Consider the following 22,094-nt stretch of genomic DNA (forward strand, 5'->3'; position numbering starts at 1 on the left):
AATGTACATAATCGCCACTGCACATACCATTTGAATGATCAATGCTCACAAATTTCACGAGGGTTTGTTGTTCTATTTGTATCACGGAATGTTTGCGGAGTTAGTTATTTGCACGGTGTGGTACGAAAATTTCAAAAAAAGGGGAAAGATTGTTTCGGCTGTGAAGGCGAAAAAAAGTTGACTTCTTTGGAAAAATTTTATTGTTTTTTGAGGTAACATGAAAAAACAATAATTGATCGACCAAAGAATACTATGAGTTAATCCCTCTAGACGGGTTGCGTGGAACAAAAAGAAAGAACAATGAGAATGTTTGCTACACCAAATACTGAACATATATGGGCAAGTCAAAATGAACGTGACGTAACGAAAATTTTTAGGGGTTTGAAATTTCAGTGGCTACACTCAAAATGTGGGGACATTTTTTTTTTTCATTTAACATAAGTGGTCGACCAATAGAAACTTCCCAATTACTCGAAAGGCGTTAAATAGATTAACGAATTAAGAAATTTATTCCGATTTTCCCAGCTTTTTTTTTTTCATATGGTAATATTAGTAATATTAGTTAATACAACACTTATTTTTTTTGCCGCTGATATAAGATTGTTGTGCATTAATTAAAGGCTGGCAGTGACCGATTAAAATAAAGATCAGTAGAGAAATATAACGGTAAAAGATTTTTCAGCTGATAACTTTATCAAAAAAAAAAAATATTTTTTTTAACCTGCATAAATATATGTATGACTAATTGAGTAATTGATTATGAGTCGAACTAAAATATAGTATTCTCAACATTGAAAACGTTTATCTTTATTTAGTTGTATATAAATAATCCCTTGCAGTTTTTTTGTTTAAAAATCATATGAATTTTATTCAACATTAAACAGTAAACAAACATTAGCCACGGAAATTGGTATGAAGCCATGAACTATAATAAAAAATAAAAAATAAATAATAAATAATTATTATAATTATAAATAATTATAATAATCATATCAAGCGAACAATCGCTTATTATTTTGTCTTATTGTAACAAAACTAATAAATAAATAAATAAATAATAGAATAGAATATATAATAAATATCGAGTTTATCAACCAGATATTCTTACATAATACAATCTTTTCTTTTTTCGTCTATTAATCCATAGAGCACGTAATTCTATTATACTCTTCTCTTGCATAGGATAATCAGTTCCATAATTAGTCATATAGATTAAATACAAAATAAAGTTTTCCGGTTTACGCAATTACATGCAGCTTAATACGTCGTCCAATCTAAAACTTATTTTCTTTATCTGTAATTAAATGAAAAATCTTATCAATAAACCAACGATGGTTAGTTTGTAATTTATTTATACGCAGCAGATTTACGTTTGATAACCGATTATTGTGTACGATTATCATTTCATCTATTCCTTTGAAATGTTTTCAAAAATTTCAAGCCAGATTTTAGGCCCTTGACCGCCGGATACATCAAATCTAATTTCGTCATAAAAATTTTTTAAAATAAAAAACCACTTTATTAGTAAAAAAAAAAAAATATTAATACGAAATTTTACATTTCGAACTTTCTACATACTTGTTATTAATAGTAAAATGTGGTACACCGGCAATTCCTTTTTTAAGAGCTTGTGATATCTCATCTTTAACTTGTTGCATTCCTTCTTCACTCTTCAAGAATTGCAATACTTTTTCTTTATCTAAACCAACAGACGCTGCAGCTTCCGAAAGAACATCATAATCTGCCGGACTTTTGCCTTCCTCATGATAATTATGAAATAATACTTCTACTATTTCTTCGTGTTTTCCTTGTGATTTTGCATAATTGATTAAGCGATGTGCATCGTAAGTTTGAGCTACAACTCCGTCATGATCGAAGCTAATCCCGATCTCTCTGCCTGATTCAATTAGTATCGCTGCATTGGAGTTAAATGTTGATTCTCCAAATTTTTTCATTAGTATTTCCTTTTTAGACTGGGGTTCCTTTGTTAGCGATGGATCTAACAAATAAGGAAACCACTCGATTTCAAAAGAAAGATTTGGATATAGTTCTTTCGATTGTTTAATTGCTTCCTCGAGTCTTCGTTTTCCAACATAACACCTACCATAATTAAATAAATATATTAATTGGCTTGCTCGAATTTTTTGAACTGAAATTGCGTAAGCACACCATGGACAAATTACATCAGATACAATATCTATATGGACCGTTTTCTTATTTTCATTGGACATTTTTGAAAGTTATTACTACTCTTTATTATAATTTTAACGGTTTATATATAGTTGAAAATATTTCACTTGTGAATTTCAAGCGATTAAATATTTTTTTCAATAACAATAGTTATCTTTTTTTATAATAACATTGTTTTGCTGAAATTATTGTTTCCCTATTGATTGTTTTAATTGTGTAATACATCACATGCCTGAAAATCTTGTATGCCGATTTATTGCCTATTACAAATGTATAAAAAAAAACAGTAAAAATTATATATTTTATAGTTAAATCTACATTACCTAATATAATGTTGACTTACCAAAATAAAACAAAATTATAAAAATTATATATTGAAAAGATTAAAACTAATCTAAAATTAAATCTTCATCTAAAATAATAATATTAAAATAATAATAAAATAAATAAATTATATTTACAATCTACCTTTTTTATAGCAAATTTTAATATAACAAATTATTATTGTAGCATTTACAAATAGCATAATCATATGAAATATTAAGTAATTTTCACTATATTACATGATTTATAATTATTTAAACTTTTTCATTTTTAAAAAAAAAGTAAAAAAAAACAAGTTTTTTCAATATTTTTAATACATTATATATTATATTAATTAAAAATATAATAAAATTATAATATAAATGAATAAAAATATGTAGAATCTTCTTTCTTCTGATGAATATTTTATTAGCAGGTAGATTTTACCATAAATTTATTTATTTATTTTTTTTTTTATTAACTGCAATGCATTTGAAGATTTATTAAATCATAAAATGCTATAGCAAAATTACAATAAATAAAATATAACCCTAAATTATAATCTAATATAATTGACCTCAAAACCACTCATCATTCTGAAAAGCATCTCATATATACACTGTCAGGTGAAAGTTTTTGCTCAGAGGGTAGGATTCATTTAAAATAGCCCATCTTAGTATAAACACCTCTTTTTTTCACAAGATATCCACAGGACTTACTATACTATAGCTAAAATGCTAAATAAAAAAGATTTTTGTCCTATAAAGTAAGTAATAAACAACCAGATTGTTCCTTTTACATACATCCAACTAGGACCAGTATTAAGCAATTCATTTAACTAAGTTGTAGGATCCATTAGGTACAACATAAAAAGTCAAAACCAACTAGTTATAGACAGAAGAGTTCATACAACAAATTCTAAAAACTATCTGTAAACTCTATTCATAATATAAACATAGTACAAAATAAAAATATAAAAATAAAGAAAAAAAAACAATAAAATTGAAAAAGAATATAAAAGTAAAAAAACTATAAACTCTATATATAAAGACACAAAAAAACTGAAGAACAATAAATCTATCAGAAAGTTTATTGCAGTCCCTCTTCTTTCTTGAAGTAAAGAAACCACCAAAAATAAAATTTAAATATATATATGAAATTTGTTTAAAGATAAATCTAAAATTAGTTTCACAAAATTGGATAATACCATTAAAGTCATTGGAAAATCCAAAATTAGTTTTCCAATTTACCCTATAAAAAATTTTTATCTGAATATTTCCTAATTTCCATTATTTCTTCGTATCTTCTATAAAAATTCTGTGAAAATGATACATTCACAGATATCCGTGTTAGTGAGATGAAAATTTTTATGATTTAAGACTATTAATTCCATAAAATAATATATTCACAGAAAAAATATGAAAAGATAATATAGATCAGATTTTTTACAGGACTAAAGTAATACAAAAAAGCGAGAGAGTATCAAAATCGGTAATTATTTGTTGTATCATTAGAAAATTCTGAAATGTGTTTAAGAATACATTCAATAATGCATATAATCTAATTCAGAATTTTTAAAGAGCATTTTGATTGGTAATTTTTGTTGTTGCTTAATCAAAAAATGTAACTGTGTTGTTTTTGTGAATTTTATAAAGGAGATATTGAAGATTTACACTTGAAATATTTCAGTAACTAGCAAAATTATCTTAAAAATAAGTTTTAAATAAGTGTTTCTTATGTTAAAAAGCATTTATATACTTTTTAATAATAGCATGATCAAATATTTTAAAGAATAAGAGCTTGTTAGTATATAGAATATTGTTGTATAAAAATTTTACAAAGTTTTTATTAATAAGAAATTTGTCAATAACTCTTTTCATATTGTAAGTTCAGTTTTTCTGCTTAAAAGGTTTACTTAATAGTATTCATATCTTGTTATTATTTCCAGGCTTGCTTATTCTAAACAGTCAGTACTAATATCTTTTCAGATCGTCTTAAGTTCAGAAAAAAAAGAAAAAAATGTGTAAAAAGTGTCAAAGAACATTAATTAAAAGTTTAAAACTATACTAAAATAAACCATTAGCGGTTTTTTTTACATTAGCGCTATACTTGAAGTATAATAAAATAAAATAAATAACCATAAACTACCATAAAATTTATTAAATTTATATATAAAGCATAATATAAATTATATTCTAATGAAATTCATTAGATAAATCTCCAGCCTATAGAATTCATTATAGTAAGGGTAAACTGTAGTTTGATAATAAAATTAATTGCATTTTAATTGTATAATAAATTATTATACAATAAGAATTATTTTTAGTTGATTATATAATAAGTTAGAATTATGTATATTATTACTCTATTTGGCATTTAGTAAAATAATAATAATACTGATTGGGATCGACTACATTTCTCACCCGCCGATCACTTAGCCATTTTTTCAGCGGAAGTTGCTGAAGGAAAAACTTGGTTTTTCTCACTTAAGTGATTGTAGAGTGCTTTTATTATTTGTTTTAGACTTCTTGTGCATTCTTTTCGAAGACTCGAATGGGCCTTTAAGCTCAAAGTTTTAGTGGAGTTACAAAACTATAGAGCAGTTCGCAAAAGTAATTTCTTTGCGAAGCTTTTTTCGCTGGGTTCCTGAAAGTTGTAACAGTTACATATTGAGCGGGCTTTGGGCTTTGGCTATCTAGTATGAAGTTTTCCTGTTGGTTTCTTTACTTTTAGAAGTATTGAGAAAGTTTTTCCTATGGAGTATTAGTTGAAGTAAAGGTGGCCACTTGGGAAGTGGGCTTTTTTTTGTTATTAGTTGTTGTTTGAGGGGTTTGAAGTGGTAGATGGAGGCTTGGTATTTATTACCCTTTTTACTCAGTTTTTCCTTAGGAATTTTCTAAGGTTATGACTTTCCTTTTTGTTTTTTAGTTTTTTTCATTTTTCTGGAATTTTGGCGTTTTTACTCTTAGTTTTATTTTGGGAGAGCTGGAAGTATTGGAATGTTGATCATCTGGGCTGAAGGTTTGGTGTTACTTAACTTTTTTGGATTTATGTAGATCGGTCCATTTAGGAGGGCTAATGGGATTGGTGGATTTTAGTTTTTAATTTTTACTAATCAAAGTTGATTAGCAGTGGAATTGTCAAAATTAGATTCATTAAATTACATTAAAGCGTAATAGTTAAACCTGGTGTATCCACCTGAATATGATGAAGGCTAAGATTATGTAATGTGACCTATGGTTTTCATCCCAGAACGTGCTAACTCTTTGTAGGACTACACCATGGTGAATTAGTGTGTACAGTAAGGCTGCACATTTTAATAAAGGATCATGATGTCCTTTGGAGGAACCCTGTGGGAATCATAGGGGGTTTGATTTTTACATTCCTTTTTTTGTTTTTAATGTATTTATAATGGTAATACAGTTCATATCGGGGTAATTTTGACTTAAAGGTCTACCTGTATGTGGGTATGATCTTATTTATTTTATGTAAATATGTTGTGATTATTGTAATTACACCTTAAATAAAGACGACCGACCTCCTTTGAGTATAAAGGAGAAAAAAAAATAATAATAATACTAAATAATTCTTTATATTATTTAATTAAAGTAAAGCTATTAAATAAAAATCAAAAAGAAAAAGCCTTTACTTGCTTTTATATTTTTAATATAATATTAATAATGTCAAATCTATTATATTAAACTTATAATTATATTTAATCTAATAACTAATAATCCTAATATTTAGCCAATAAAATATGTCAATTTTTTCTTACTATAATAAAATAATAATCAATTAAATCCTTTAAATTTTTTATAACAAATTTGACTTTTTTGTTATATTAAAAATAAAATATATATAATTATTACAATATAAAATAATTTTATTTTTTTAAACTTTTAATTAAAAAATTTGGTTATACAAAGTATAACTACATACAGTCAAACCTTTATATAATGATATGTCGGGACATATATGAAATTTTTAGAAAATATCGTTATATCAAAGTTATACCGATATTTATATGTCCTCAGTCCTCACATATAGTGGGAAAATAAAATTTTATCGGTATAACAAGTTTTTAATAGTATATCGGTATATCGAATATCGGTATATCGAGGTTAGACTGTATAGAAAAGACTTTTATTTTTATTAAATAATAAAAATATTTAAATAATATTAGTATTAAAATATATTTATAAACTAAAAGAAATAAAAAGAAAATAAAAAACAAAAATAAAAATATAAAAGAAATAAGTAGAATTCTAAACAATATATATAAAAAAAACAGTTAATAATAAAGTAGAATTCTAAATAATATATATATAGATTAGATAAAAATTTTATAAATAAACTATTTTCAATTTTACTAAATAAACTCTTACATTACTAAGCAATTTATTTTGTAATTATTTTATATTATAAATATTTAAAAAATATATATAGATTAGAAAATTTACTAAGATTAATAATTAAAAATTATAAGTGTAATTTTAATATTTATTAATGATAAATTATCATTAATTACATGATTTATAAAAAAATTTATATATATTTATTTTTTTTTATTTTTTTTATTTATAGTATATCTGATTAAAACTTTATTAAAATTTAAAATCATATAAAATTACAAATATAAGAAAAATCCCACTTCTACTGAGCATAGTGGACATCCCTATTTTATCACAATTTTGCCGATCATTTGCCGATCATTTGTTGATCACTATTTTATCATATCACATTTAATATTAGATTTTTTTTAAAGTTAATCTCAGTTATCTCAGCATCCAGTGATCAGAATTTTATGATTTTTAGCTTGTTAGAAAGCTTAGGACTTGATGAATCCGATCATCTTTATTTTACAAAATTTGGAGTTATATATCTTGAGATATTTGCATTCGGAATCTTCTAATTATTTTATTATATAATTTATCTTATTAGTTGGAGTAATTATACAAATTATACAATTATAATTCATTAATTTTCATTAATCAAAATAAAATATTAATTTTTATTATTAAAAAATTTCAATAAAGTGACTTTTGCAATTTAATAAAAATTATTATATTAATACTAATTATATATCATTATAATTTAACCATTGTTGATACATTATATCATATTGATTTTCTACATCACATTCTGTTCTTTCTAATATGTTTTCAATATTCTCTTCTTCATCATTTTCATCATCATTATTATTTTCCTTTTCAAATAAAGGGATTTCATTTTCTTTTAATGAATGTCGACAATCTTTGATCCAAACTCTTAATATTTTTCACCCTGCAATAATGATAAATAATCAAAACAAAAATTACATTTATCATCATATAAAGTACTTAAACATTCTTTATGAAAACTGTGTCCACAAAGTAAAACAATTCCATTAGATAAATCTATACTATTTGATAATAAACAATTATTTGCATCACAAAATTTATCATCTGCTGGTATTTTTTGTGTATTCCAGCCTAAAGGAAGTACCTTTACATCCACTTCAATATCAAAACTTGGAAGATAAAATTTTGGATATCTATCATTATTAATTTGTTTTGTATTTCCTATATTCTGATGAATCTTATCAAATATTGAGAATAAAAATAATGAAACCTTTTTTTCTAAAGATTTTAATTCTTTAATTTGAGACTTAGCTGGATTTCTCAAATTAACAAAAGAATTTTTAAAAGGATTATTATTTCTTTCAGCATCAATAATTTTTGCTTTTTGTATAATTTGTAACTCTGAATTCGATTCTGCTGTTTGATGCCTTAAAGAGTTATGAAAATTTTCAACAAAATAATCATTAAAAATTGGTAAATTATTTTTTAAAATATTAATTATTGGATGATTTTTTGAAGTCCAATAAAATACATCACTTAAAAACATAAGTGGTGCTTTATTATAATTATGTCTTCTCAATCTTTGAACTAATATCCAAATTTTTACAGTACTTTCTAAATATCCTTCAAAAAATCCACTTCTAAAAAGTATTGCATATATATCCAAAGTAAGTGGAATAGAATTATCTAATAAATCTATCATCATTTGATATTCTGCATCTTTTAAATTTCCAAATCTTTTTGTAACAATATCACGAATATTTTTCCATCCATGATAAGTTAAATGTAAAATAAGATTGATTACTGTTTGTTTTAGTTTTTGAGATAATATTTTTTTATCTCCAAATAAGTTATGATATAGCATCTCAAAAAAGAAATGATATGTTTTAAATAGTATTTCTCTGCTGTTTAAAGAGACATGAAGTGGACCTATCATAGGAATTAAATTTAACACTTGCTCTAGAACTCCAGAATTAATGCCTTTCTTAATTCTAAGTGTTATAGCTCTTCTTATATTTACTTGTCCTGGCCAATCAGCAATTACAGGAATGATAAAATTATTTAAATAATTTTCTTCAATATTTTCTAATCTTTCAAATGCTTTAAATACATAATCTAAACATTCAATATAATCCTTAAGTACTATGTAAAGGATGCAAAATAAAGTCTACTAATTTGCTATTAGACATTGATCTTAATTCATGGTAATTTTGAATTCTACCATCATAATTATGAATATTAAGTAGTTCAACTCTATTTTCATAAGAATCTTCAATTAAAAAATTTTTCCATAATTCTTTTTACATATAATAACTTTTACCTAATTGATTCATAAAATTATTTTTAATGTTATTAATAATTAATCCAGGATCAATTCCTTTAGGATTATGTATTGAAAAATTATTTAATGAATAAAATGGTATTTTTGGAATTTTAGTATTTGTATTCAATAATATTGTTACAAAATGATAAATATTGTGAGTTTGTAACAATGTTGGTTGATTACGCCTATGAATATTATGGTAATCATCTATATTAAGAATAAACATATTTTCTATATTTTGTAAACAATAATTATCTACAGTTTGTTGGTGTTCATTTGAAATAAAATTTTTTTTACGATTTACTGTTTTTCTTGTTACTGAAACTCCTATATTTGCCAATGTATCAATAGAAGAAGAAGAAGCTCCAGAAGTTTCCAAGTATGATCCAATATCAACTTTAATTCCATTAATATATTTATTATTAATGCTAGCTAAAAAATAACATAAAGAAACTAATTTTTTTTTGTTGTTATTATTTGTTGTTTCAGATTTAGTATTAGGATTAGTTCCAACATATAATTCATCAAAAAATCCAATTAAATCTTTATCAGCTGTTTCTAACATAGTTTTAAAAGCTATTGGATCATAAATAGGTTTAAGATTTAATCTATGTTGATTATTATAAAGAATATTAGACATTTTTATTATTTTACTACTTAATTTAATTTCACTTGAAATTTTTAATTGTGTCATAATTTCTTGATAATCTGATTCAAATTGTTGTAATTCTTCTCCAGTATATAAGATATCTTTTCTAAATAAATAAGTATAATTTCCTATTTTTGATATATTGTCATTATTATTTTTTCTAGAAATTGGTGCTTTATATTCTTCAGTTTGTAAATATTGAGAATCTTTATCAGTTTTTTTTTTACACATACTGCAAATCATTGCAAGTTCATCTAATTCTAATACTTTAATTAATCTTGTTGGAACTTTTTGAAGACTAAATTGTTTGCTTGTATTTTTTGATTGATTTAAGTATTCATCATGTTTTGGATGTTGACAAGTTTTTATTTGTTTAGTTTCTATTGATTCATTTTGTATAACTTCTATTGATTCATTTTGTATAACTTCTATTGATTCATCTTGTATAGCCTCTATTAGTTCATCTTGTATAGTTTCTATTGATTCATCTTGTAAATTATCATTATCATTTAAATTGTTTTTTTTAATTGGAATAGGTGCTTTGTATTTTTCATTTTGTAAATATTCAGAATCTTTATCAGTTTTATTTCTACACATACTACAAATTTCTGAAGATTCATTTAATTCTAAAACTTCAATTAATCTTTTTGGAACCTTTTTAAGATTAAGTTTGCTTGATTTTTTTTTTGTATTTTTTGATTGATTTTTATATTCATCATGTTTTGGATGCTCACAACTCTTATTATAATTAATATTTCTAGTTTCATTTAAAATAAATTGATTGTAATGTATTTGGCATAAATACATTCCAACTGAAATAATTAATTTAGTAGATTTTGGTATTTTAGTGTTATAAGTGATTGGCTTTATTCTTCCATTACATTCAATGGAATCAAAATTGCAAATATTTGAAAAAGTAGAAGTGTTATCCATTTTTTATAATTAAAAATTATGAAAGTATTTAAAAAAATATTGTTTTTTTATTTTAGATTTTCTAATTTTGCTAAAGCAATTTTTTTGTCTATTTATAAAAAAACTGATTAAATATAACACATAGAAAACTTTTAAAATAATTAATTTTATCTTATATTTTTAAAATAGTAAACAAAAATAAATTTTAGAAAATATATAAAGTTTTAAAATCAAATAATCATATATTACTTAAAATTGACTAAATATAACATATAAGTAAGTTTTGGTTTCAAGCGAATTAGGATGCCATTTTTTTACCATATATTTCTAAATGGTTAACAAATATATAATGAAAATTTCAAAGTTGGCTTAAAAGTCTGTGGCTTTGTACAAAACTTTGAAGTCTAAAAATTGCAAATTTATTAAAATTGACTAAATATAGTATATAGGTAACTTTTGGTTTCAAGCGAATTAGGATGCCATTTTTTCACCATATATTTCTAAATGGTTAACAAATATATGATGAAAATTTCAGAGTTGGCTTAAAAGTCTGTGCTTTGTACAAAGTTTTAAAGTCTAAAAATAGTAAATTTCCTAATTAAATACTAAAAATTTATATATAAAATTAATAAATATCAATTTTAGTAATGAAAAAGGTTTATTATTTTATTCTATATCGTTAAAAAACTTAAATTTATCAATTTTTATAGCCCGGCCGAATGTATATCGGTGTAGCCAAGGCTGCCAAGCCAGATCGGCCGATTTTATATAATGTGATAATTCATAATAGAAATACAAAATCGTGAATATCTTGGCATATAGTGATCCAAAATTAATGAAAATACCACCATTTGACTCGTCTCGATGAGGCGAATCCAATGAGCACAACTTTATCAAAATTGGATGACTGAATTTCGAGATATTGTTTATTGAAGTTTGAAAAATATATATGATCAGCAAAATGATCGGCATGGTGATATAAGCATGTCCGCTATGCTCTTCTACTGTGCAATAAAAATCTCTAAGCATACTTAATTTATATATTTATTAAAAATATTTTATTTAAGAATTAATTTAAATTTCATCTCAGATGATTTTACTAATAAAAATTAATTAATTTTACCTTAAATGAATTTAATAATTAAAAATTTTAGTTTAACTGCAAGTGATTTTTAAATTTTTTCACTCTAGATAAATTTAATAATTAAAAATTTTTATTTCATCTAAGGTGATTTTTACCTTATTTTGTATTACATTTTTATTGATACAAATATGTAATAATTTTTTTCTTGCAGAATTATTATTACTTCTATTAAATAATTTATACAGTGATATTTTAAATTACGCTTCTTTTACTATAATGGAATTAGATTGGAAATCATTTATAAATTTTCCAAAAGATATTGAAGACATTCTTACATCACCAAACTTTTTTACTGAAAGTGGTGTAAACTGTGAAATAAAAAACACTATTATATCTTCTAACTATAACTTTTTTATTGAATTAGAAGTAGAACCTATAAACTCAATTATTGATAATACAAATACTTTTGACTATTTTAATAATAACTCAAACTTTTCTATTTATCAATACAGCTCGCCCTTCTACAATCACACCCCTCGACCATCCAATGGTGCGATTATAATGAGTGCGCTTTATTGTGGAGGGTTAAATATATAATCACACATATATAAATTTTTAAAAAATTTTTAAGAAACGCGATTATATATATATATATATATATAAAATAATTAAGTAAAAAAGTTTATATGTAAAATATACTTAAAACCATCGAATTTTTGAAAAATAAAAACTTAAATTTTTCCTCATGTGTAAAACAACAAAATAATAAAATGAAACGCACAGTTATTTTATAAATCACGTGATTTGTGTGCTTATGCAGGGGGAAATTTACATATATTTACTATAATATGGGGCCGACATTTGGTGTGATTGTACTTATAACTAATAAAGTGATTATAAAAGGGGTATTTTATATATAAAAAAATCTGGACTAAAAAATGTGTGCCTTAAGGAGGGGAGTTCTTATATGGGAGGTGCCTATAAAGGGGGTCGACTGTATAATCTTAAAGATAGATCTATAAATTGTACTGTACAGTAAGTTTCAATAAAAGTTTATACAGTATAGTACAGCTTTTTTCTCAAAAATAAATAATTGGCTCAAAAATCTTAAATTTAGCTTTATGAAAAATATTAACAATATGAAAATAAAACTTTAAAATAAAATTTATAATTTTTTTATTAAATTTATTAAACAAATACAATAATAGTAATATTGTCTATACATATAATCTTTTTACACAAAAAAAAAATTAAAGATTAATATCATTAAAAAATTCATAAATATTTAAGTTATCTTGATAAAAATTTATGTGTAGGTAGTTTCACAGATAAAGTAATTAAACATATTACCTTCTTGTATTAAAATAATAAAGTTGAATGATTTAAACAAATTTTTGAAATTGCTATTAAAAGATTAGAATTAATTTTTAAATCTAAACCAAAATAAAGATAATTTAATAAAGAAGCATTATTTTTAATAAAAGGAAAAATTTCAAAAGAAGTTTATTGAAAAATACTTCTAATGAACAACTTATTTAATTTTCCAAATCCTATTTTATTTAACCAAAATAACAAAATTACATTATAAAGTGAAAAAAATGTATGGCATAGTATATTTATGCAAAAAAATCTATATCTCCACAAATATTTAAGCTAACCTAATAAAATTATTATTTGAATAGTCCTATACCTGCTAAACAACTTTAAGATCTGTTTATTTAACCAAAATGATAAATGTTATCAGGATCCCGAATAATATTAATATAACTTACAAATAAACTTTAAATACTGAAGTAAAAATACATTTTATGATATAACTCTGTCAATATTGAAGCTAAGAATTCGATATTACTATCATTAGAATCCATTCATCAAGACAAATCTAATGATATAAATTTTATTAAAATCGAATCACTGGTTGTGTTAAAAACAGGGGTATATAGAATAACAAATTTTGAAAATACCTTTGTAATACGCAATTTTTGAAAAATTTTAATATAAACTCTATGCAAATTCAAATGTGAGTTGTCCCTCCTTCCCCATCCCTCATCTTTGGTCTTCTGTTTCAGATTTAACGGATAGTTTTCCTACTGATCATTTTTTAATTACAGCGCATTTTGATTTTTTTGCGCTTCGTGACCAGCATGTGCCCAGTTATCTTAAGCAACAATAACGTAGCCGTACATGCTTTGATTCCCATTCTGCCATTACTGAACAAAAGGAAGCTTTTACTGCATCAGTTTCCTTTTTATTGCCTGACATGTTCTCTTCTCCCCCTACTTTGACTCTAAATCAAATTTGGCACAAGTTCAAGACTGCTTTGCTTGCAGCCGCGCGCTCTCACTTTTCCAGGAAAACTATCTCTTTAATGAAACCCAAAACCATTCCTCATGAGTTACAACCTTATGTTTATTTGAGCCATAGTTTAGATTATTTCACAATGTCCTTAAAGAAATTGTCATCTATTACCCGTTTAACGGTTTTGTGGTCTCAATTTTTCAATAATTTTGAACCTATTTTCAATAAATTATTTCCTAATCATTCTGGTCTCCTTAATGGTCTTTCGCATCCTTCACAACTCTTGACGGTTTTCGACTCTTCAAACCTCTCTTATAATGAATTTTTAATTCAATTTTGAAAATCTTTACAAAAACTCAAGCGGTTCAGTAATGCCTTGGAATTTAATAAATTCAAGACCGCTTCCATGAAATCAGCTATTTCAGAAAGGAATATTAATTTTTATGAAAATAAAGGCAAATTCATTTCTAGCTCTTTAAATCGAGAAAGACGATGTATTATCCTGAACTGAGTCCTGGTTGTAGATACTCCTGATTATCCTAAACTGCTGGTTGCTCCTGAAGAAATTAAAGATGCAGCCATCTCACATTTTCAGAATATAGTCGGTTTCTCTGTCTTTCCGTTTGATTCCCTTTCCTCTCTTCCTTCACAATGGCAAAAAAGATACTCTCCATTAGAACAGTTTCATGAATCTTTGTATGATTCTGTAATGTCACATATTTCTATTTCAGATTTACGTAAAGTCATTTTGGCCTCTCCCGCCTATAAAGCTCCTAGTCCCTCTGCTATTCCGTATGAATGGTTCAAACTGCTATTGGACACTTCCCTTCAGTTCTTGTGTGAGCTTATAAATCACTGCCTCGACCTCTCTGATATTCCCGAAGATTGGTGTTCTGCCTCTATTGCTTCTATTCCCAAACCTCATGAATTTGATGCTTTACTAAAAAATACTCGACCAATTACCTTTTTGAAAACTGCCTGGAAATTATTAGTTAAAATTGTGAACAACAGGCTTTCCAACATTCTATCTTCTCATCATGTACTTCAAGGCAATAATTTCGCTGGTTTACTTGGTTCTTCAGTTAACACTTCGATCAACGTACTGGATGGTATTATTAAGAGTCATAGACTCTCCCGCTCTTCACAGGAACTTTGGATTTTGAGCCAGGATATCTCCAAGGCGTTCGACTCTATCGATTTATGAATGTTGCGTTTAGCTTTTAACCGTTCACGGTTTCCTGATAGTTTATCTAATTTTATTATTAGTTTGTTTACTAATAGGAAAAATCAAATCTTTACGCCTTATGGCCTTACTCTACCCTATAATGTTCTCATTGGAATTGATCAAGAAGAAGTTATTTCTCCACTTTTATGGACTATATATTTTGATCCACTACTTACAGAACTATCAGATTCTGCCATTTTTTCCTATTTATAGTCTTCCAATATATCTTAAGACATACTTGCTCTTAATGACAGTGAACGAATAGATCTTGCCGTTCCAATCATACAACTCACTTATATGGATGATTCCATGCTTGTCTCTGCTTCTTTGGATGGTCTTCAACATCTTTTATCTATTGCTAGAGATTTTTATTTCATCAATAATATTACTGCGAACTTTTCAAAATACGAATTAGTTTGCTCTTTATCCAATGCTTCTCTGATTACGTTTTCACTTTCTTCTGAATTCCCAACTCTAGTGGCTAATGTGGATTTTCAATTAACTCCCTTAAAGCTTTCTTCTTCGTTTAGATTTCTTGGGGTCTGGTTCAATCTTCAAGGTTCTCCTTCCTTTGTAGTTTCTCAAATTAAAGATATATACCGCACCTTTGTCCAGATAGTTCGATTTAAGAAATTGACTTCTTCTCAGTTAGCTTATCTACATTCCGCTGTTATCCTTCCCAAGATCCACTTCCGATCACAGGTCATTTTCATACTGGAAGCTACATTGACTCGAGCTATTAGCTCCTATTATGGTCTTCAAAAGAAGCTTCTATCAGTTTCCCGTACCTTTCCTGCGTTAGCTTTTTCGTCTAGCTTATTTACTAAGGACACTAATCCCTACACTTACCTTTATCAAAGACTTATCTTTCGCCTTATGGCTTGGGTCTCTCTGTACACCTCTGGATCACTTTATTCATATTGGGTAGCTATCACTTTCCGCACCCTTCAAGCAGCTTTGAAATGGCCCTCCTCTTTGGATAATATTTCCGATTTCTCTAAATAGAACTCTAGCCAAAGATCGATTTCTCATAATTGGATTTTTCAAACTTTACGAATTCTTGTCGAAAGTGGTTTGAATATTAAGCTCCCTTCTACTCTCTGTCTGGACTTAATGCCAGTATCTTCCATTCCCCTGGTTACTCTATTATCTGAACTTGCAAATTCTGAAAAACCCACTTGGCTTTTTTCCTCATTATGGTGTTTTTTGCAAATCGTTAACCCATTTCATCAGTTTGTTTTTACTTGGATGGATCTCAAAAGAATGAATTTGATTCCGAAGACTGGAAAAATTCCTTCTTGGTTTACTCGTCTTACTAGTATTCCTAATTTAATTCACTACTTACCAGCTGTGGATGTACCTTTAGTGTATCCTCCTCATTTCCTGAATTTACAAGATTCTGCTCTTGCCACTATTGATGAACATTCCCGTTTAAAAGCTCGTAATCGGTACTATTGGATTGCTGGATTGGATGCTTCTAATTCCTTGATTTTTGGATGTATTTTCTATACTGTTGATATGCATAAAACTCGTATTGTGTATTTCACACATTGGACCACTTCTTCTTCTAATTAATTCATGATTTCTCCCTGTCCAGAATGCTCTTTACATGATGTTACAATTGTGGATGGTCCTCTTCAAGTGCGATCTCACTGGTCAAAATAGTCCAAATCGGCCAAAATTCAACCAGCCGATTTTAAGCTAATTTATGGTCTAATGCTGGTCGAACTTTAGCTGATTTTTTGGCTGCAGTTCGCTGCCACTCGCCTAAAGTTCGGCTTGAAATTTCGGCCAAAATTCAGTTAACATTCGGAACAATTTCAGATAGCAAATTTTGGTGAATAGTTTTCCGAATGTTACTTAATTTATGTTGCAAATTTGTACTAAATTTATTTACTAATATTCAGCCACAACTCATTTTATTTAATATTCGCAATAAATCACAACTTTATTTATAAATGCATATTACAAATAAGTATTACTAATCTACAATTCCACAATCACATAATTCATGTATTCGTATATACTTACGAATCTTGATCTTTTGGAAACCCACCGAAACTATAAAAAAAAAGAAAAGAACGGTTAGTAACCGTTCCATAATATTAAAAAAAGCAAAAAAACCCAAGATTCTACTTACGAATCTTTGGTTTTTTTCTGTTTATCAGAACCCACCCGAGACACCAAACCTATAAAAAAGAAAAAAAAAGAGCGGTTATTAATAACCGTTCATAATAATATTAAAAAAAAATAAAAAATAAACCAAGATTCGTAAGTACGAATCTTGGTTACACTTTTCTAAAGATCCCGAAAACTACAAAAGAAAAGAACGGTTATTAGTAAACCGTTCGTAGTAATAAAAAATAAAAATAAAAAATAAAAAAAGAACCAAGATTCGTACTTACTTACGAATCTTGGTTTTCCGTTGTTCTTCAAAAGCCCACTGAATCTAAAAAATAAAATAAGAACGGTTTATCGGTAACCGTTTGTTAATATTATAAAAAAAAATAAAAATAAAACCAAGATTCGTACTACGAATCTTGGTTTTTTCCATTCTTCGGAAGACACCGACCTAAAAAAAAAGAAAAAGAACGGTTAGAAACTGTTCGTAATAATAAACAAAAATAAAAAAATAAAGATTCATACCGAATCTTTAGTTTTTTCCGTTCCTTGGAAAGACAGAATCCACCCGAACCTATAAAAAAAAAATCAAAAGAACGGTTAGTAACCGTTCCATAACATTAAAAAAAAGATTCGTAAGTATATTACTTACGAATCTTTATCTTTGGGTTTTTGTTCGTCGGAAGTCCACCGCACCTAAAAAAATAAAGAAAAGAACGGTATTAGTAACCGTTCATTAATAAAATTAAAAAAAAAAGAAAAAATTATAAAGTAAAGATTCGTACTTACGAATCTTTATCTTTTGGGTTTTCGTTCGTCGGAAGCCCACCGCACCTAAAAAATAAAGAAAAAAACGGTTATTAGTAACCATTCGTAATAAAGAAAAAACAAAAAAAAAATTATAAAGTAAAGATTCGTACTTACGAATCTTTATCTTTGGGTTTTCGTTTTTCGGAAGCCCACCCGATCCTAAAAAAAAGAAAGAATGGTTAGTAAACCATTCGTAATAATAATAAATAAATAAATAAATTAAAGATTCTTACGAATCTTTGGGTTTTCGTTCTTCGGAAGCCCACCTGATCCTAAAAAAAAAGAAAAGAACGGTTATTAGTAAACCGTTCATATATTAAAAAAAAACAAAAAAAATTAAACCAAGATTCGTACTTACTTACGAATCTTAGTTTCTTAGTTTTCCGTTCTTCGGAAGCCCACCAGATTCTAAAAAATAGAAAAGAACGGTTATTAGTAACCGTTCGTAATATTTTTTTAAAAAATAAAAAAAAATCCAAGATTCTTACGAATCTTTGGAATTTTCCCGTTCTTCGGAACACGGAAGCCCACCCGAACCTATAAAAAATAAAAGAACGGTTATTAGTAACCGTTCGTAATATTTTTTTAAAAAATAAAAAAAATCCAAGATTCTTACGAATCTTGGAATTTTCCCGTTCTTCGGAACACTAAGTACACCTGAACCTATAAAAAATAAAAGAACGGTTATTAGTAACCGTTCGTAACATTTTTTTAAAAAAATAAAAAAAAAATCCAAGATTCTTACGAATCTTGGAATTTTCCCGTTCTTCGGAATACGAAAGCACACCCGAACCTATAAAAAATAAAAGAACGGTTATTAGTAACCGTTCGTAATATTTTTTTTAAAAAAAAATAAAAAAAAATCCAAGATTCTTACGAATCTTGGAATTTTTCCGTTCTTCAGAATATCCGATCCTAAAAAAAGTAAAGAATGGTTATTAATAACCGTTCATAATATTAAAAATAAACAAAAAAAAAAATAACCAAGTTTCGAACTTACGAAACTTGGTTTTTCCATACTTCGGAAGTCCACCCGAACGGCCGAACCTAAAAAAAATAAAAAAGAACGGTTAGTATTAACCGTTCATATTAAAAATATAAAAAAAAAACTCCAAAGAATTCGTACTAACTTTGTTTATTTTATCTTTCGGAAAGCCACCCGAACGGCCAAACCTAAAAAAAAAGTAAAAAAAGAACAGTTAGTAACCGTTCATATTAAATTAAATTAAAAAAATAAAAATAAAATAAACCAAGTTTCGTACTTACGAAACTTGGTTTTTCCATACTTCGGAATGCATCCACCGAACGGCGAAGACTAAAAAAAAAAGTAAAAAAAGAACGGTTAGTAACCGTTCATATTAAAAAATAAAATAAAGCTCCAAAGAATTCGTACTTACAAATCTTTGGAGTTTCTGTACTTTGGAAGCTCATTCCCGAAAGCCGAACCTATAAAAAAAAATAAAAAAAAAGTGAAAAAAGTGGGGGGAAGGGGAAGGGGGAAGGAAAAGGGAAGGAAGGGAAAGGAGAAGAAGGGGAAACAGGGAAGGGGAACGAAGGAAAGGAAAGGGGTGGGGAAGAAAAAAATTATTAAAAGTTTAAAAAAGGATGTATAAGATGATCCTTTTTTAAACTTTTAATATGCGTAACACGTAATGCGTAACGTTTGATTAACAAAATTAATAAATCGACCATAAATCATATATGTCAAAATTTGGCCGATTTTTAATAATTTACGAAATTTGGCCGAAATGTGTGACAGATCAGCCGATTTGTCACATGACCGAAAGTTTTGATTTCGACCAGTGTCTGTTGGATCTAAATTATCTCATCGATCTTGTTTAACTTTTCTTCCTTCTTATAGATGTTTACAATTATTTCATATGTCTTCGCATATTGATTCTACCTGTAATAATATTAATTTATTTTTATCTCCTTTTTTGATATGTTCATTTTTCAAAATTTTATTAGGTTATTCCCGTATATATATTCCTGAATTGTTTTTAGTGAATGCTCTTCCTGTTATTTTGCCTACAAATGCTTTGGTATCTCATTAACTACCCAATGTCCTTTCTAATCCTGATCTAGGTTTACGCATTGGACTGGAACACCATATTTATTTATATGCCAAAAGGAAACTTAACTTTACACATGATGATACGATTGTTTGTGGATAGCTTCAAAAAGATGATGACCTTATCCTTGCCTCTGGTGTACCTTCGTGGACTAATTGTCCGCTTTCCACACAAGCTTCTGAACTAGGCCTTATTCTTCATATTCTTCGTCTCCTGCCTCGTAATAGTTCTATTACATTTTATACCAAGCATCAATATACATCCCTTTTTTCAAATTTTTGCTACTCCTCTCCTGAACGACGTGTTCGGTCTCCTTATACGTCCTTTGGATGGCTATTTATTGCTGTACTTCCAACTCCAGTCTTAACTGCACATTTCTACAAATTACGGATATCTCTAATGATGAATATCTTTCCCGTTGTTCTTCGCTTACGGATTCCCTCGATGTTCCTTTGTTTTCTTTTGGACCCTTGTTAAACATTCCTACTCCCTCTCAAGGTTTACTTGTTGCCTTTTTATGCAATGTTATTCCTCTTATTAATGATCCAGTCACGTATTGGCATACTATCTCAGACATGAAAGCTTTCTTTGAATTGCTTAGTTTTTCTAGATTCACTCCATTACGGTCCTCATACTCTGTTATCGATTGGACTCTTACTTTTGGCCTTTTTAAAGACACCCTTTACCATCGTATGGATGTTTCGCGTATCTCTGCCTCTCTTCGATTCTGGCTTCAGCTCTGGTTCAATGAACTTCTTTTGATGTTTCGTTTACGACATCGCTACCCGGACTTATACGCGGATAACTCTCTGTGTCCAAATTGTGGTATCTTTATAGAAACCCTTGAACACTTCTTTACTTGTTCCCCGAATGCTGACTCCAGTCCAGTTGAAAATAGTCCTCCTCCAATACTTTGTCAATGCATTCTTTTGGAATTAATAGACCGATTTTTGAACCGCCTTACTCGAAAAGCTCTATTAGTACTAAAAAGATGGTTTTGGTACCATTTGAATCATTTTGACAAGATGATTCTAATGAACTATTGATCATCTTTCTATGATTACTAAATGGTGAGTTATTGCACAATCAATTAGAAAAGAACTGAAAAATAGAACCATTCAGAGCTTTAATATGGGGGTTCCATAAGTTAATAATATTAGTTTAGTTTTATATTTTTTTTACTTTATGTATAATCACTAGTATTATTCTAAAAAAAAAAGGTAAAAATAAAATTGCATTTTTATATATTAAACATAAAATTTATTGAAATTTTTGCAACTTAAAAAATAAGGTAAACTATTAAGTTTTGAAAAAACTTTTTTATTTAATAAATAAAATAACTACGTTTCCTTCCCCTAATATTTATTAGAGTTAGGAGTTAGGATTAGGGTTAGAGTTAAGGGTTTATTTATCACAATGTATCACACCCTTACGTTCTTAATTAATGTTTTGTTATTAAATCCTATTTGTCACCCTTATTCGTCATGGAAAGAATTTCCCCTCCAGTTTAAAATTAGAAATTTTCTTATCTTTTAAGATTTATTGCTAAATTTCTAATAAAAAAACTAATAATAAAGTGAAAAGGATTTATCTCCTCATTGTACTTTACATGATGAAGTTTTGTACTAATCATTATGGTACTGTCAGGTTGTTAATAAACTGCTTGAAGAAATTGAAGAAATAAAGTTTCTTTGTATTAAAAACTATTTTTTGAAAATTATTATTTGGAGATAGTACAGACAAAAGCATAGCGAACATGCTTTTATC

At 27.1% G+C, this 22,094-nt stretch overlaps 6 protein-coding genes across 6 annotated transcripts; 4 read left to right on the forward strand and 2 right to left on the reverse strand.

Annotated features, from left to right (window-relative positions):
• Positions 1-1,408: 1,408 nt before the first annotated feature.
• OCT59_007301 (uncharacterized protein) lies at positions 1,409-2,231 on the reverse strand (the record flags this gene model as incomplete). Its single annotated transcript, XM_066147805.1, has 2 exons — positions 1,409-1,478; positions 1,579-2,231. 2 exons carry the CDS (start codon positions 2,229-2,231, stop codon positions 1,409-1,411), a joined length of 723 nt encoding a protein of 240 aa, XP_065998613.1.
• A 5,339-nt stretch (positions 2,232-7,570) lies between these two features.
• On the reverse strand, positions 7,571-10,738 carry OCT59_007302 (uncharacterized protein; the record flags this gene model as incomplete). Its single annotated transcript, XM_066147812.1, has 3 exons — positions 7,571-7,746; positions 7,812-8,975; positions 9,154-10,738. The coding sequence occupies 3 exons, from the start codon at positions 10,736-10,738 to the stop codon at positions 7,571-7,573; spliced, it is 2,925 nt and encodes a 974-aa protein (XP_065998614.1).
• A 3,323-nt stretch (positions 10,739-14,061) lies between these two features.
• OCT59_007303 (uncharacterized protein) lies at positions 14,062-14,439 on the forward strand (the record flags this gene model as incomplete). The annotated part of the gene is made up of 1 exon (XM_066147819.1): positions 14,062-14,439. One exon carries the CDS (start codon positions 14,062-14,064, stop codon positions 14,437-14,439), a length of 378 nt encoding a protein of 125 aa, XP_065998615.1.
• A 1,182-nt stretch (positions 14,440-15,621) lies between these two features.
• Positions 15,622-16,329, forward strand: OCT59_007304 (uncharacterized protein; the record flags this gene model as incomplete). The annotated part of the gene is made up of 1 exon (XM_066147826.1): positions 15,622-16,329. One exon carries the CDS (start codon positions 15,622-15,624, stop codon positions 16,327-16,329), a length of 708 nt encoding a protein of 235 aa, XP_065998616.1.
• A 108-nt stretch (positions 16,330-16,437) lies between these two features.
• On the forward strand, positions 16,438-16,899 carry OCT59_007305 (uncharacterized protein; the record flags this gene model as incomplete). The annotated part of the gene is made up of 1 exon (XM_066147835.1): positions 16,438-16,899. One exon carries the CDS (start codon positions 16,438-16,440, stop codon positions 16,897-16,899), a length of 462 nt encoding a protein of 153 aa, XP_065998617.1.
• A 3,757-nt stretch (positions 16,900-20,656) lies between these two features.
• OCT59_007306 (uncharacterized protein) lies at positions 20,657-21,373 on the forward strand (the record flags this gene model as incomplete). Its single annotated transcript, XM_066147840.1, has 1 exon — positions 20,657-21,373. One exon carries the CDS (start codon positions 20,657-20,659, stop codon positions 21,371-21,373), a length of 717 nt encoding a protein of 238 aa, XP_065998618.1.
• Between the last annotated feature and the right edge of the window lie 721 nt (positions 21,374-22,094).

This window comes from Rhizophagus irregularis, chromosome 15 (genome assembly GCF_026210795.1).
Source record: "Rhizophagus irregularis chromosome 15, complete sequence".
Taxonomy (NCBI): domain Eukaryota; kingdom Fungi; phylum Glomeromycota; class Glomeromycetes; order Glomerales; family Glomeraceae; genus Rhizophagus; species Rhizophagus irregularis.